This window comes from Saccostrea echinata, unplaced genomic scaffold, assembly GCF_033153115.1.
Source record: "Saccostrea echinata isolate AGI-Se365-2 ecotype Australia unplaced genomic scaffold, CSIRO_AGI_Sech_v1 ptg000054l, whole genome shotgun sequence".
Classification (NCBI taxonomy): domain Eukaryota; kingdom Metazoa; phylum Mollusca; class Bivalvia; order Ostreida; family Ostreidae; genus Saccostrea; species Saccostrea echinata.
The window spans coordinates 62,348,413-62,366,110 of NW_026889803.1; the positions used below are offsets into that span (position 1 = coordinate 62,348,413).

The 17,698-nt window shown below is 34.2% G+C and overlaps 1 protein-coding gene across 1 annotated transcript; it reads right to left on the minus strand.

Moving 5' to 3' along the window:
- Nucleotides 1-6,354: 6,354 nt before the first annotated feature.
- LOC133205371 (protein ABHD15-like) lies at nt 6,355-8,730 on the minus strand. Its single transcript, XM_061341170.1, has one exon. It carries the CDS (start codon nt 8,349-8,351, stop codon nt 6,999-7,001), a length of 1,353 nt encoding a protein of 450 aa, XP_061197154.1. The 5' UTR covers nt 8,352-8,730; the 3' UTR covers nt 6,355-6,998.
- Nucleotides 8,731-17,698: the final 8,968 nt, after the last annotated feature.

Here is a 17,698-nt window from a genome sequence, read left to right on the forward strand (position 1 = left end):
TTAAAGAAGATGAAAGATTAAGTGACAATAAATATAAACAGAAGTCAATTAGGAGATTAACTGTCCATGTCAGTCTGCCTCAGGTAGAATTAAAGCTGTGCGGAATTTATAGAATTTATCACATTTGCCGAAATATACGAAAAGTTTTTATAACAATTTACACATAGTCCGAAAAGTTAATTTACAAAGTAATTTATAATTAGTCCGAAAAGTCGTATTTTACACCGTAACACGCCTCCAATAATATCGCCGATATATAGTACATGTATACTATTGTCATATTGTAATTTTTGAATTTACCGGGTGGTAGTAAATACAAAAATTACAATATGTACATGTGTATTATTTAATATTTTAAATAATACACATGTTCATATAAAAAGGGTTTTGAATTTACCGGGTGATAGTAAATACAAAAATTACAATATGACACTATAGAAAACAGAGCTACTTTATAGATGTGCCCCCTCTGATGACCCCCTTTTTTCTTGTCAAGGAAATTTTGCTTGGTAGCCCCCCCCAAAGCTGAAAATGTTTGGTCCCCCCTCACCCAACTGAAATTGTTTCCTATGAGCCTCCAATATTTGTTGTTTAAAATACATACTATAGTTTTGTCTAAATGATTTTGACTTTTTAACTGTAAGCGATCTATTACCTAGCATGAGGTCGATCTATTTAAACATTTACAAGGTTTCCATGATTTTTAATAAGTGATGTAGACGAAGCAACAAATATTTGTGTATGATAATGTTATAAATCTTGTATGGATTTTTTAAGAGATTCTTTGGACAGCATGGACCCAAGAATAAAAACTCCAGTTAAAATATAAAAAAAATTATATTATATTTCATTTAAATATATATTGATCTGTGTGGTGACCGTCGGGTGAAAGAACGAAAGCTTAATGACAAACAGAGGAAAATATTTAAAAGTTTTTATCCCCATCAAAGCTAAGGACATTTGTACGACTCATCTGTACCTCGCGCTGATTCCCTCCTCATGCATTCCTGCTTTCCGCATCGACTTTTACAAATGTCGAGTGGATTAATTAATCGACAAAATACTTGACATTGAAGAAAATTTGGATAATCTTGTTATTTTCAAAACGTTTTTCATTTGATTGTAAAACATCGATATTTCTAAACAGCAGTCAAATTATAAAACATCTGCTTCCATTCTTCGCCTTTGTGTAAGTTACCTGTCATCGCTCAATCATGCTTTTACAAGCTCATATCAATCTCAAAGAAGTAATTTTTGTCTGCACTGACGCTTTAACGTCAAAGAACAATAAGTATACATTATTGAGATCAGCTATACCTCTGTTCTTGTGTGGGCCTCATCATAAATGTTAATCATGTAACTCTCTCTCTCTTGATTATTGACATTACTGCCCTACATCCACAGATTTACAAACATAAATGCCCATCATCTCTGTCGCAAATCTTATGTTCTGTCAAACATAAAAAGATATTTCTTTCTTCCAAACTCCGCACCTGGTTTTGACCTGTTTTTCAGAAGTCCATCACTTTTACAAGTGTTTTTTTATTTTTTTATTTTGGCCTTTTTTCAAAAGTCCTTCAATTATACGTGTATTTTATATTTTAGCCTGTCTTTCAGAAATCAATCACTTTTATAGGCGTATTTTATGCATAGTTTGAGTTTATTGATTCTTGTACTTGAACCAAAATCAACTTAATACAGATTGATGTAATAAACCCATGTCTAATACTTTCAAATCCCCTAAGCTTTAGAATAGCGTTTCTCCCTTCAACAAGAGTAACAGAAATATGATTAAACGTTCTAAGACAGAAAGAAAAATAAATAAATAAAAAAGCAAACATTCATACGATTGATTTCTATTACCGGTAGCAAAGAGTGGGAGTAATTCATAGTTGTAATAAGGGCTGTGTATTGAGCAAAAAATTTCAATACGACACTCTATGATATTCTATAAAGCGATATGCGATGTATTGATTCTTTGACAATTCTATCTAATGCTTAAATTTTACAAGAACTGGGGCGTTTTATAGCCCATATCGTAGTTCTTGTCTCACTTTCATTACAATATACACTTCAAGTTCATACCTTCAACATCTGTAAATTCAATATGTCAAAGTAGAGTTTATGATATGTAATATTAAATCATTATAGGGATATGCTATCTTCTTAATGTTTACAATGTACTTCATTATTGTTCAGTTCTAATTCAAAACAGTTGAATGTAATTTTTAGGTGATTGAAATTCTCAACTTTTTTCACAGAATTACAAGAAAAAAATGTCTAACCAGTACATATTGGATGATAATTTTTCTATACAATACATTCTTGAATATCGATACGCATCGATGTAATGATCCCGCCCTAGTCGATACGTTTCGACATAATGATCCCGCCTTAGTCGATACGTATCGATATAATGATCCCGCCCTAGTTGTATTAGAACTGTAGAAAACCAGAAGTCTCTGATGAGACTGAAGCTCTATTGGTTAAACAAACGTAGAGAAAAGTAGCACTTGGATTGAAACCATGGAAACAGCAATAAATAAAATAATGATCATCAATAGTTTAGTCTCTTTCTGAGTCAAGTTTAATTACAATTGGACAAAAACTGTAGTAGGAGGAACATTTTGAAAGAATTTCACAGAAAATTCTATTTTTAATAACCATGAAAACAACGCACATGGAATCAAAAACTGATATGTAGAATTGTGTATTTTTGTGCAGTCTACTTGTGTACCAAGTTATATTGAAATGGGACTGAAACTGTAGGAGCAATAGCGTTTTGAAAGAATTTCACAGAAATTTCTATTTTTAGTAACCATGGCGACACTCTCCACCGAAATAAGTCTTAGTTGTATACTGAGTTACATTAAAATCGAACTAAAACTGTAGGAGGAGAAGCGTTTTCTAAATTTTCTAAGTTCTATTTTTAGAAACTATGGCAACACTGTCCATCACAATCAAAAATCGATATAAAAAATGTACCTTGATATAATCTACTTGTGTACCAAGTTATATTAAAATCGGACAAGGACTGTAGAAGGAGTAGCATTTTGAAAGAATTTTACAGAAATTTTTAGTTTTAATAATCATGGCAACACCAGAGGCACTTGGGGTCTGGACCCCCCCCCCCCTTTTTCCATCTTTTTTTTCTTTTTAAATCTGGGGTCGAGTCATCTTTTATCCTATTTTTACATTCTAATATGCACTATATATTATCAATAATGTAACTCTTTTGTCTCTATATGCTGTTTTTAAATATACCGTTTTCGACTGATACATAAAAAGAGAGAAGGCTTGCAACTCTTTTCTCGTCGTCTGCCTCACCTCGCTTAAACTTCGCCTGATTATTTATCTAAAGCATAAGAACACATGGAATATGCATACACCAATAAATTTGTGACACATTCTTCTTCCTTTTCATATTTCCATTTAATTTTTATGTGCCCCCAATTTGTAAATATTTCGATTAAATCAACCGCATCTAGGGTAAATTTTGTTGATGTGCACTAGCTGGGACGGAAGTGCAATAACGGTAACTGTAACTTTACAAATGTTCTGCATTATATAAAAATTCCAAGCTTTGTAAAAAAAATATTGAAAAAATTTGGTTGTCTATGTCGTATTTTAAATGTTAATCTTCATCCATTAGAATCTGCTAGTTAGAGTTATCTTGTTATACACAGAACTTACCGTTACATGTAATATGAAGAGAAAATTCGGGATTTTTCCCTCTTGCATTTAATGTTCCGCATGGCATCACACTTACTGATGACGCCCGAAAATACCGGACACTTCCGTCCCAGCTAGTGCACATCAACAAAATTTACCCTAGATGCGGTTGATTTAATCGAAATATTTACAAATTGGGGGCACATAAAAATTAAATGGAAATATGAAAAGGAAGAAGAATGTGTCACAAATTTATTGGTGTATGCATATTCCATGTGTTCTTATGCTTTAGATAAATAATCAGGCGAAGTTTAAGCGAGGTGAGGCAGACGACGAGAAAAGAGTTGCAAGCCTTCTCTCTTTTTATGTATCAGTCGAAAACGGTACATTTAAAAATAGCATATAGAGACAAAAGAGTTACATTATTGATAACAAGAATACAAAAATAGGAAAAAGGTGACTCGACCCTATATTTAAAAAGAAAAAAAAAATGGAAAGGGGGGGGGTTTCCAGACCCCAATTGCAAGTGCCTGTGGGCAACACCTTTCTTCGAAATCAATTCCGAGGATCCATTAATATAAAAGTGATGATAAAGCAAAGCTTTGCTCTGATATTTGATTATAAACACAATGTAACGTCAATCTTGCTCTGATCCTCGGAATTATGTTGAGGTGTTTGATGAAACTAGAAAGTGTACAGTGGATTCCTAGGTATCCATATACTTCTTAGATAATGCTTTCTCCGGCAAAATATATCCATAAATTGAGATATTGGACAAAAACATACCTTGACCCCCTTTCTATCGCTTCGAAATCATACACCCCGTGCACAACATAGTATACTACCCGTATGTTGGGGTATACAGGGTGATTTTCGTGACGTTTGAGCTATTATAATTTTTTTTTCCCTTGGACTGAAATGTCGCACTTTCATTGGTTTAAACATGACTGTCAGCTATATTTCTATGTCCGGCAGGTGAAAATTTATATTCGGCAATATGGCCGACGCCAAATCATCTCGATATCAAAAACGCATTAATTGTAGTGCATGCATAAATCTCTCTTGGTCCTAGAGTAAATAAAACATTAGGTTTGTTCCTTACTGTCTATGTAAATATATCGGGTTGATCAACCTCATAGACATCGAGGAGACATATTATTTTTGTAAATCGGTAAAGAGTCTACTATAAAACTTAGAAAAATGATATCATGTGTGATATGCTACGAATTCATGTATCTTTGATAAGTTAATTAGTCTAAAAAAAAAAATCTCAGAAAGGGGATGTTGGGGGTTATATTAGCTATGCTTCAGTGGCCCTTTTCTCAAAAAAATCTTAAGACTAAGATAAAAATTTCACAACGGTGTAAGTTTTCATCTAATAGAGCTATTTTTTTTTCTAAAATATTAACAATATTGTCTAATGTAATAAAAAATAAGAGTTTTTGTGATCTACTAGATACTTTTGGAGAATGGGCAAATCTTTTGTCTTGTGGTAAGTTTCTTTTTGTTTTTGTTTGTTTGTTTGTTTGTTTGTTTTTTTTTTTTTGTGACTTCTATCTGCTGTTAAATGAACACATATATCACATTCCTAACTTTTTAGCTAGGTATCTTTAATCTTAAAAAATCATATTATAATTATCATTTAGATTATTATATCATCTTTAAAAAAATATTTGAATTTATTTAATTAGTTTTACACATTACCAGATATTTAATACAAATAAATCACCAGAACACAATATGCAGATTGTAAGTTCATTTTTTAAAGCCACAGACTGCCTAAAATATCCCATAATCAATCCATCTTCATTAAATATTGCTTTAACCCAAGTTAATCATTTCAATCACAAATAAAATATTCATTACTTTTTTTTTAATTTTTACTATATATATATATATCTATCTATCTATCTATCTATCTATCTATCTATCTATCTATATATATATATATATATATATATATATATATATATATATATATATATATATATATATATATATATATATATATATATATATATATATATATATACACTGTATATATATTCGATTTATTGGTCACATGAGGTGGCGGATGGGCTGATTAATTATAAATATTCATTAGCATGCTTTTAAACATATACCCCGTTTATTGCTACTGGACATATTGATCACCCGATCATACCCTCCACTTGTATATAATTTGATTACCATTCATCAATTATCGATATGTAATTGTGAAGATAATAACCATTTCAGAAGGAAGCATTGTCTATTCCAATCAAATCACACCACTGTGACGAGGATAAACCATTACATGTAGGGTACACGAGATCCCTTTTAGACATTTCACTCCCTACTGCAGACAAACACACAATTTGTCCCAGGGAGAGCTGTAACGAAGTTTCCTTCCAGTTCAATGCAGCATTCATGGATTCTTCCCCCCCCCCCCCCCTTGATATCTGGTTTATGCATATGCATGCAATATCGACAATCAATTTTGGCAATGCTGGTTTGTAGAGGATTATTTTGTTTTTTACCCTTTCTGTCAACATTCGCACTGCAAGCAAATTGCAAGTAAAATCAAGATATGTTTTCTTTTCATTAAGTTAAGGCGATTACATGTCGGTGATCTCCTACTTGAACTCTGCTGATCGGTCAATGATTAAGAAATCGAAGACAAAAAATTAGAAAACGCTCAACAAATGTAAATTTTTAATAAGATTTAAAAACAGGACAAATACTGGGGCGCAATAAGACAATAGAGGAATGTGAATCCTTGCCTACTGTTTCCTGATAGCAGGATGTTACCGAGTACTACTGTTGATAAACCCTCAACCAACACATTAAGAGTCAATGAATTTATCTCCGTGATGATACTTTAACGTCAATACAATCCTCCGTTTCTAACCAGACTTGGTGCAATTTGGTTGGAGGGACTGTATTTTTTTAATTTCCCTTGATGTTTACAAAGCTTGATAATGAAAAAAAAAAAATCTGTATTGGCATCCTCTGTGCTTTTGTAGTAATTGACAGTCATCTTTTGCCGCATTATTATCGACATATATCTTCAAGACAATAACTGACCCCTTACCTTTAATGTAACAGTGTCAGTAAAGTGTCCTCATAGTGTGTCTTTATTAATTTTATCAAGGACATTGGTGATATATAATCTCTGACACAATTTTCTTATGTAAAAAAATAATGCAAGAAAAACGAGCTGCGTGTAATCTATAGATAATTTTGGAATGTATTTTGGTCGAGAGGAAGTGCATCCACATATTTCAAATTGTCTTCAATGATTTGAACAATTTTTGTCAGAAGCATTTAGCACGTGCCGATGTTTATCAAATAGTAGAACGCGCGGGGCTTTTGTGGTAATCAATTCTGTACCCTTTAATTGTAAATTCTAGAATTGCTTCCAAGTAATCTAACGAAATCTTATCCGCCCAGGAAACCGACGCCAATTTCTCTCTAAAACCACAGTGACCTCCCCTTTCTATGGTCAGCATAAAAAAGTTAGGATAATATTTGAATAAGTCATATGGAATGGAATTTCTGCTGTACACAGGATCGTCTAAACTGCATATAAATAACAGTGGTACTGATATATCGTCCACATCCCTTAAAGGGTTGTTTCTCTCGTAAAACTCCTCCATGTCTTCACAACCAAACATTTTCAAAAATACATGACTGTCAAATTTTTTGAGTGACCATGAGGTCAGAGCACCGGGTACATCTATGACGTCACTGAGGGCCCGAGCGTGTCTCCAAATAATGTATTTCATATATAACAGTACGAATACGTTGTAAATCCCTGAGAAAATGTCAGATGAGCGTTGATTCATTTCGAAACAAGGCGAGACACAGACTCCCGCGCAAATGTGAGCAGACGACCCGAATTCACCGAGATAAGACAGAAATAAGTCACAACCAGACCCGAATGATACAACTGTTATAAGCGTTTTAGGACATCTGTCATGAATATAATTTATAACCTGTCGAAGATCAGAGGGGTCGCCATAACTTTGTAATTTAGGGGTGGTTAGAAATGTTCCCCCGTGACCTCTTCTGTTGAAAACAACACATTGCATTCCTCTGCAAGACGCAGCGTCACATAATGAAGAGACGCTCAGTGCGTCTCCTGTTAATCCGGGAATGATAAGGATAACCGTCCGCTTCTTCTTCTTTGGGAGGTTAACATTTGTCACCCAATCCAGCGCCACAACCCCTTTATCTCTCAACTGAAGGTATTCCCTGTCAAACTGACACTTGCAGTTATGTGGAATGATCCACGGGAGCAAAGTTTGAATGTGACAATTTTTAATCCAAGGCGATGGAGAAAATGTCCGGGTCATGAACCTACACCTCTTAAGTATATGAGTCGCTAAAGTTGATTCCTTGTAGAAAAGTTTGGGAAGTATTTCCTTAGAACTTAAAAAACTTTTTAAGTATACAAACAAACTTAACACTAAAGTTCCGACAATAGCAATGTAAAACGGCAGCCACAAAACCGTGTAGAAAGCCAGCATTACGTAAGGAGAATAATCACCCCTCTCCGGATCTCTTACTACAGCTGCTCCGTGTACGTTCTGCTTGCTGTTAAAGGGGCAATGAATTATATATTGGTTATCATTTGCGTATGGTCGTGGTGTCAATCCTTTCCTCCTTGCATCTCTCATGACAGTTTCCGCGATCATTGGCTTAGGCCGGGATCAATCATGAGTTATCCCTTTCTCCTATCCCATTCACTCGGAGAATAAATTACCAACTTAAATATAAAGTCCATCACCAAGCCATCAATCTCAGTGGACAGAATAATCCCGAGATTTTATCTACAATTCCTAGAGTTGTTAGTGAGTGACACAATTACAAATTTATCACTGCTTTCCGTATTAAGTTGTTAGGAGGACTTTTCTGTTAATGAGGTAGCTCCCGTGCACGCGTTCTCGCGGGACTTGGCGGTAATGACGGTTTACTTCTTCTGTTCAGCTGTCCCTCACCAACTACCACAGCGAACTTGGTGTGTGATTTACCGCTCAATGCTGCAGACGATATTTATCTTATCAAAATTCAATAATTTTGCAAAGCGATAAGTTTGTTAAAATGCTATCCAAAGACATCGTGCGCTGCTACTAAACACTTATTAGCACCAAGATCAAATTCTTCCTCTGTTTGCTTAAGTAAATCTCCGTTGATCGTAAACATTCCAAATGTAACTGCTGTTTGCATTTATAAGATAACTTCTAATTTATGAAGCAATTCTTGAATAAATGAAAGAAATAAGTGATGATTCAGATGAAACTAATTTGTATTGAGGAAAAAAGCCCAGTAGCGTGACAAGGCCACCAATAAGATCTGTCTACGTCAATACATGTATCTTTTGTGTCTCTAGAATTTCCTGGGGGACCATGCAAATTTATGAAACAAGTAATGCACCAAAACTGCCTGACGACTGCATAGAGTGAGAACACGCTCATAGCAAGAAGCGGTCACACCATAAAACCACTCAGAAATCTAGAACGTTGAACTGAATAAGTTAAAAAAAAACTCATTAAGATGACAAATAATTTAACTCCCTGGTCAACTAACGAATAATTAACCTCCTGGCCAATTTTAAACATCAAGAGATTTATTTCGATTTGATGAGGGTTATTTAGTTACCTAGTTTTACAGTACCCTACCTCAGTTATCAAACCACAGTACATTTTATTTTTATTTTATAATCCTTATTAAATGCAATATAAATATCAAAAAGGGACGTTTAACTGCGTTTTACAAATAAGAAATTAAGGCCGTGGAGACCGATCCTTCGGATGAGACCGTATAAACCGAGGTCCCGGGTCGCAGTAGGTGCTTGCAGATCCCTCAAAGATCCCTAAATGCTCAATGGCCCTGAGTGCCGAGTATAGGTATAAATTTGCAGTCCTCCACCGGCAAATGGTGGCGTCTCCATATGAGTGAAACATTCTCGAGAGGGACGTTAATCAACAAACAAATAAAAAATCAAACAAATTTAGGCAAATTACATTCTTTTATATGCCTTGAATCCAACAGGATTGTTTTATACGTGGACATACATGTAATAACGCAATGTTTGGTAACATATGCTAAGCAAATAGTGGTAAAAATATCGAGTTGCATTTCGCTGGAGAATCTTCCTGAATACTTTGTATCAAATTGCGACATAATACGAGTCAATTACAGTTATAAAACATACCAGTTGTTTATTAAGAATTAAATAACTATGGCGAAGCCGTGATTGAATATAAAATCGGCATCAATTTTGTCGCAAAAACTATTCACATTAGCAAAAAACTAAAAAAAAAAAATCACAATAATTTTGAAATTTAAGAAATAAATTCTTTTGTTTTCCTCTGGGGTAATATGATGCATGGATGATAAATATATAGCAGTATGGCAGCTGTTACTAAAGGACAACAGGTGCGCGTGTATTCACATAGTTTACTTGTGTAGGAACTTTTTTTTAATGACAACAAATATTCCTTTATCTTATGGTGTACCTTTTTCCCTACATGTGTTCTAAAAATCTTTATATAAAGTATCCTCCATCGTGCATTGGTACATACTACAGAATGGACAAAATGTACAGTCGTCGGCGACAATATGTACTGTGAACCTCTGTACATTTTGTGGCCAAAACATCGTTTTGAAAATATGAAATATTTTCTGTGCTCTTGAAGAGAGAGAGGAAGAAAGAAAGAAAGAGAGAAAGTCTATGGTAGATAGATAAGTAAACAAGCAATAATGTAGAGAGAAAACTTTTTGTCAGAAGATTGTGTCCAGGATGGGTGTTCACCAGTATTATCTGCCAAGATACAGGCTCCAAGACCATAAACCGAGAATAAACTTAAGTCAAAATTTGATTTTTGATATCTTGAGTTTTATTAAATGTATTTGCTTAAAATTTTGTAATTTTATATAACATTAAAATTCAAATATAGGATGAAAATTTTGTTTCATTATCAAAATTATTTAAAAAGTTATATTGGTTTGAAATTTTGACTTAAGTCTGTTCTCAGTTTATGGTCTTGGGGCCAGGAATTTTGAATTTATCTGATAAATCAGCATTTTTGTTTTCTTGATATATTTATTTGGAGATTAAAGATTAATTGTTGGGGGTCGACATTTTTTTAATTACTCTCATTGAAATTGCTTCTATGGAATTTAGACATATTCTTAAGTGTTTCTTCAGTGAAATTGGTTAAAACTTTCAATGCAATGGATATAAGTATAAGCCGAAAGTGATGAAGGTTCTTTTTAACAGAAAGCAGGTGTTGACAGAAGTTTCAGAGAGAGAGAGAGAGAGAGAGAGAGAGAGATTTATGAATTTCATTACTCATGTTCAATGCCACTATTCTCCATATCACTTGTACTCATGTATATTAACAATAGCTGTCATTGCGTCTGCTTCACTGGAGTTGAAAAATGACAAGTAAGTGAACTCACGAAAATTGAATGTATAATTTTCGATATCATCATCATCATTGTCAATATCATCATCATCCATATTATTCTAATAGAGGGGAATATGTACGGTGAGTATAGGTGCATATTCTCGCCGACGACAATATGTACCGACATACTTCCCTCCTTATGTGTACAAGTTTGCTAACAATTATATTATTCTTAATATCCCATATAGCTATTAATCTAAAAATTTGCATTTTAAAATCTTTACATTATTATGCGTGAATTTTGAATACCCCCTTCTAAATTAGTTAATTATAATTATGAGAATGATCACCGTTCGTTATCTTTACATTTTATATTGGCTTTTGATATATAGTCCTAACATTTTCCTGTTCTTTTATTATTTAGGATCACTTGAAGCTTCTATTTTATGAAGATGTTATTTAAATCATGCTTTTTTATAAACAGGGCATACAGATGAACATTATATCAATGGCGTGCTTTACAGGACGTGAATTAGGTGGAAGAGGAATATACATTCGTGCCATCACTTACTTCTTTTGATTTATCATTAAATTACCATTATTAATAAATAAAGACGGAGTCAAACATTTACCGAGTCTCGATTGCATTTATCTAGTCAGATGCTTCAGTTATGAATATAAAGTAATTTACATTCAAGTACAACATTCATACTCGTTTTGTTGGCAAAGGATTTAATTTTGAAAATAAGATTTTCATTATTAAAATGTAAATTTCCTTCAAGGACAAACATGTGTTCCATAGGTTATTTTGAAGCATCGGAATCTTTGATTTAAATATACAGGAAATGAAAGAAATTAATTATTCCTGCATCACAAATTTATAAATAGCCATTATTTGACAAAATTAAATAAGTAAGTAAAGTCAGTGATATATATTGACCACTGTCTTTAATTATCCGGAGACCAATGTTGCAAATTTAGTTACGAAGTACGTGACCTTGAAAATCAAAACCAATTTATGAAAGTTGCATCTGGTACGAAATTATTCTGGTTAATATTTGAACAATGTCTTGCAATGGCGTTGAAATTCAATTCAAATCATTCTTTCTATTTTCTTACCTAACCATTGCATCTTATGCTCTTAAGAGACATTTCGAAAACATCTCGACGGACTGAAGGAAGGATAGTTTGACTTGCATAGCAAGTATATTCTTTTTCTAGTCGTCAAAATCACTGAATTCCTGATTTTTTTTTAAGTTATGAAAATGTACATGGAGAAAAATATGATATTCTAGCTAGTATCAATCTGAAGAATGCAAGGGAAATTCTTCAGGAAGCATCAGGCTTGTTTAGATTTGGAATTCTTGACTTCTGGGGGTCTTTAACATGACAGGTTCCAAACGGGCCCTGTTAATCCTGTGTTAATCTAATCACGTGAATTGGAGATTGTAACTTCTGTATTTCGGTGGAGAGGCAAACCCCAAGGAATGTGGTTTATGTGTTTGTCGACAGCTGTGCGAAGTGAAAAGGGTGAGTTATATCACATACCTGATTGATAGAGAAAGTTATAGCCCAGTCGCGCCGAATTACGGTTGAAAGTTAAATATATCTCTCAATTTCAAAGCTTGTTTAAGATAACTGGTATAAGAAGGAAGCAAGGGCAAGAGGAAGTATTTTGAAATGTACTTGATTCTTTGTTATTTTTGTTTTTTTCCATTTGCTACAAGTGCGTTCTGGAGGTTTTAATTGATTGTAGAGTGATCTGTTATCTGCATTTTATTGTTTTGTTGCCGAGAGCAGAAAAGCACTTATATTTTGCACTCGATATTTTATTTCATTTACCGGAAGGCAGTACACAACAAGAAAGTGTCATAAGACAGTAATACCCACACGTAAGCAAAGAAAAAGCCATATTAACAGCAGTGAAGGAGAAACTTTAGGAGTACTGTGCAACAATATATTCGAGAAGAGGTGTAAATCAGATGTGGACACTTAAAATTTCCAAGGAACTTTTGGAAAATATGAAATCACAAAATTTTACCAAAATCAATAACATAAAAACTTACGACTTTTCAACTCTGTATACAACCATTCCCCACGATAAATTTAAGTTTAGGCATTTTGATATCACTGACAGCTGCTTTTTCAAAAAAAAAAAAAAAAAAAAAAAAAAAAATAATGGAACTCGTAAATTTACTAACCTTGTCATTGGTCATTTACAAAATTATTTTAAAAACATTCTAATTGTACTTTACACAAGTACTCTGAAGTTGATATTAAAGAGATGTTTGAGTTTCTGATTGGCAATATCTATGTGGTTTTTGGAGACCAGGTCTTCCAACAATCTGTCGCAATTCCCATGGGTAACAATTGCACCCCGTTGTTAGCAGACCTATTTTTGTATTCACATGAAGCAGAATGTTTTCAAAATTTTATACATGAGAAAAGGAAATCTCTTGCTGTGGCCTTCAACTCAACATTCATGGCCGTAGGAACCGGGAGGGGGGGCACGGGGGGGGCGTTCCCCCAATATTTTTTCCGATATATAAATTACTATAGAAAACATAGAGCTATGTGCTTGTGCCCCCTCAATAATAACGTCTGATGACCTTTTTTTTTTTTTTTTTTTTTTTTTTTTTTTTTTTTTTTTTTTTTTTTGCTTGTCAAGGAATTTTGGAAGTTGATAGTGCCCCCTCAACTAGAAAATGTATGGTTTTGCCCCCTCAAAGTGAAATTGCTTCCTACGGGCCTGACATTTAGATATATCTACGACGTATTATCAATTAACAATATTTATTTCCATTCCTATGTCGACACGATATATCCCAGTGAGCTTGAAACAAAAGATACCACAGAGTCTGACACATTTGTTTCATATTTGGATATTTTACTAGAAAAAGACGTTAATGGTAATCTAACAACAAAGCTTTATGATAAACGTAATGACTTGAACTTTTCAATCGTCAACTTTCCTTACTTGTGTAGCAATATACCCTTATCACCTGCATATGGGGTGTATATCTCTCAGTTGATTCGATACGCAAGAGCATGCTCTATGTTTGAACAATTTCTAAAACGAGGTAAGTTATTGACAAACAAGATGATGAAACAAGAATATCAACAGTCTCGTTTAAAGCCATCATTTCATAAGTTCTATGGTCGGTACAATGACCTTGTCAGCAAATACAATGTATCATTAAGTCAAATGCTGACTGCCGTTTTTCATAGTAATTGTTAGGCCATTATTTACATACTGAATTGTCGACGGATTTTTCCGTTATTTACCGATCATTACAAGGAGCACACGGCTGGTGTGACCGGTCGGCAGGGGATGCTCCTTCCTCCATGACACCTGATCCCACCTCTGTTTTTTTTTTTTTTTTTTTTTTTTTTTTTTTTTTGGTGAGGTCCGTGTTTGCTCTGCACCCGATTTGTATTATTTTAATGGACTTTGAGCTTGAATACTGTTCGTTATCTCCATATTTTATTTCACCACAACAGTTCCATATTTTACATGACTATACATGTTTGAAATTGAGCATAAAATACTCTGATGAGCACGCGGCCCAGGGGCCTCTTATGGCAGCATTTCATATACATTTGTAATAAATTCATAACTATTCTGAAATTAAAGAATTTAATATAACAAAAGTCTGGTTATAAGGGAGTTTTGAAAAAAAAAGTTTCCTATGCCCCTCATTTGTACAGAGGTGAAAAATGAAAATTCTGAAACTTTGGTGCATATTAATAAGACAACACAAAGCTTGTTACAGCAGTTCTGGGAACAAAGTTTTCCTTTAGAAAAAAACTTTTTTTTTACTCCAATTGGCCTCCAGGAATAAAAAAAAATCTGAAACCTTATTGGACATCTACAGAACACCACCAATCATATTCCAAAAGTTGATTGGTTGCGTAAAATGTAAGTGTAGTTCTGGAAATCCACGTTTTTGTAGAAAAAATGTCAGCCAATTGGCTCCAAGGATGGAAATGAAAATCAAAAACCATACTGTACATCTACTGAACACCATCAATCATATTCCTACTGAACACCATCAATCATATTCCAGAAGATGAATTGACTACTGCTTAAAATGTAAGAGGAGTTTGATGAAGAAGAAAGCGTGATAGAAGGACGCCGAACAGGGATAACAACATTATATCCCAACTTAATAATCTCTAGATATAAAAATTACTTACGACATCGCAATTTATTTACAGTTACCTAGTAAATTCAAGAAATTATAACATGACACTACTGTACAATAGCTACAATACAGAACAGATTTTAAATGGCATTAAACCTTTACAACAAATTGATATTCATACCTGAAATGAGCACTTTTACAGCAAATTGATACTCAGACCTGAAATGAACACCTTTTACAACAAATTGATACTAAGAACTGTAATGATCACCTTTACAACAAATCGATATTCATACCTTAAATGATCACCTTTACAATGAATGGATACTCAGACCTGAAATGATCACCTTTACAACAAATCGATACTCATGCCTGAAATGAGCACCTTTACAACAAATCGATACTCAGACCTGAAATGAGCACCTTTACAACAAATCGATACTTCGACCTGAAATGAGCACCTTTTCAACAAATCGATACTCAGACCTGAAATAAACACCTTTAATTTACAACAAATCGATACTCAGACCTGAAACGAGCACCTTTACAACAAATCGATACTCAGACCTGAAATGAGCACCTTTACGACAAATCGATACTCAGACCTGAAATGAACACCTTTACAACAAATCGATACTCAGACCTGAATGAACACTTTTGCAACAAATCGATACTCAGACCTGAAATGAGCACCTTTACAACAAATCGATACTCGGACCTGAAATGAACACCTTTACAACAAATCGATACTCAGACCTGAAATGAACACCTTTAATTTACAACAAATCGATACTCAGACCTGAAATGAGCACCTTTACAACAAATCGATACTCAGACCTGAAATGAGCACCTTTACAACAAATCGATACTCAGACCTGAAATGAGCACCTTTACAACAAATCGATACTCAGACCTGAAATGAACACCTTTACAACAAATCGATACTCAGACCTGAAATGAACACCTTTAATTTACAACAAATCGATACTCAGACACCTGAAAAGAGCACCTTTACAACAAATCGATACTCAGACACCTGAAATGAGCACCTTTACAACAAATCGATACTCAGACCTGAAATGAGCACCTTTACAACAAATCGATACTCAGACCTGAAATGAACACCTTTACAATAAATCGATACTCAGACCTGAAATGAACACCTTTAATTTACAACAAATCGATACTCAGACACCTGAAAAGAGCACCTTTACAACAAATCGATACTCAGACACCTGAAATGAGCACCTTTACAACAAATCGATACTCGGACCTGAAATGAGCACCTTTTCAACAAATCGATACTCAGACCTGAAATGAACACCTTAACAGCAAATAGATACTCAGACCTGAAATGAACACGTTTACAACAAATCGATACTCAGACCTGAAATGAGCACCCTTTCAACAAATCGATACTCAGACCTGAAATGAATACCTTTAATTTACACAAATCGATACTCAGACCTGAAACGAGCACCTTTACAACAAATCGATACTCAGACCTGAAATGATCACCATTACAACAAATCGATACTCAGACTTTGTTAACTTACAGTTTTTGATCGAATCAGAGATGCTTTCGTAGTAATTAGTAAGATACTTACTTTTGTGCAATTCAAAGAAAATATTACAAAGGATACAATTAAGAATTTAGAATGGTCCCTGAAGTGAAAGTTCGAAGCCTCCCTCCCTTGTTATAAAAATCCTCTTCAGTGCTACTACATGTACAGTATCTGAAGATACTTTAATATTTTTTCTTTAACCCCTCCCCGCTCTTTTCACTTTTCAAATGCATGAGTAAAATTTCAAGGCGGTGGACGTGAAAGAAGAAGAAAAAAAGGAAGACAAAGGCACGGAGATTTGTGATGGTACATTTTGTCCCCCTATGCATATTGTCGCCGGATACAATATGTACCAACTATCACTGTACATATTGTTGTCCACCGGCGACAATATGTGTCGAGATGAGCCTTTTTTCTTCCTGTAGAACTTTCATATTAGTAGATATTGTGATCAGCGACGATAAATGCTTCAAAAATTTGCATATTTTGTTGCCAAGAATGTTATACTAGGCTCGGAGAGGGACACACACACACACACACACACACACACACACACACACACACACACACACACATATATATATATATATATATATATATATATATATATATATATATATATATATATATATATATATGTATATATACGGACCTTTGCCAAGCGCTCAGCACTTTGAAATCAAAGTGCTGAGCGCTTGGCGAAGGTCCGTCGCGGCCGGAGCCGCAGTAAAATATATCTGTGTCCCTAGTATAACATTCTTGGCAACAAAATATGCAAATTTTTGAAGCATTTATCGTCGGTGACCACAATATGTGCTAATATGAAAGTTTGCAGGTATTTCGGATTAGACCTTAAAAACCGAGACCCCGTTTCATGGTAGGCATTGGCTCGATCAAGATCCCTCACTGCTCGATGGTC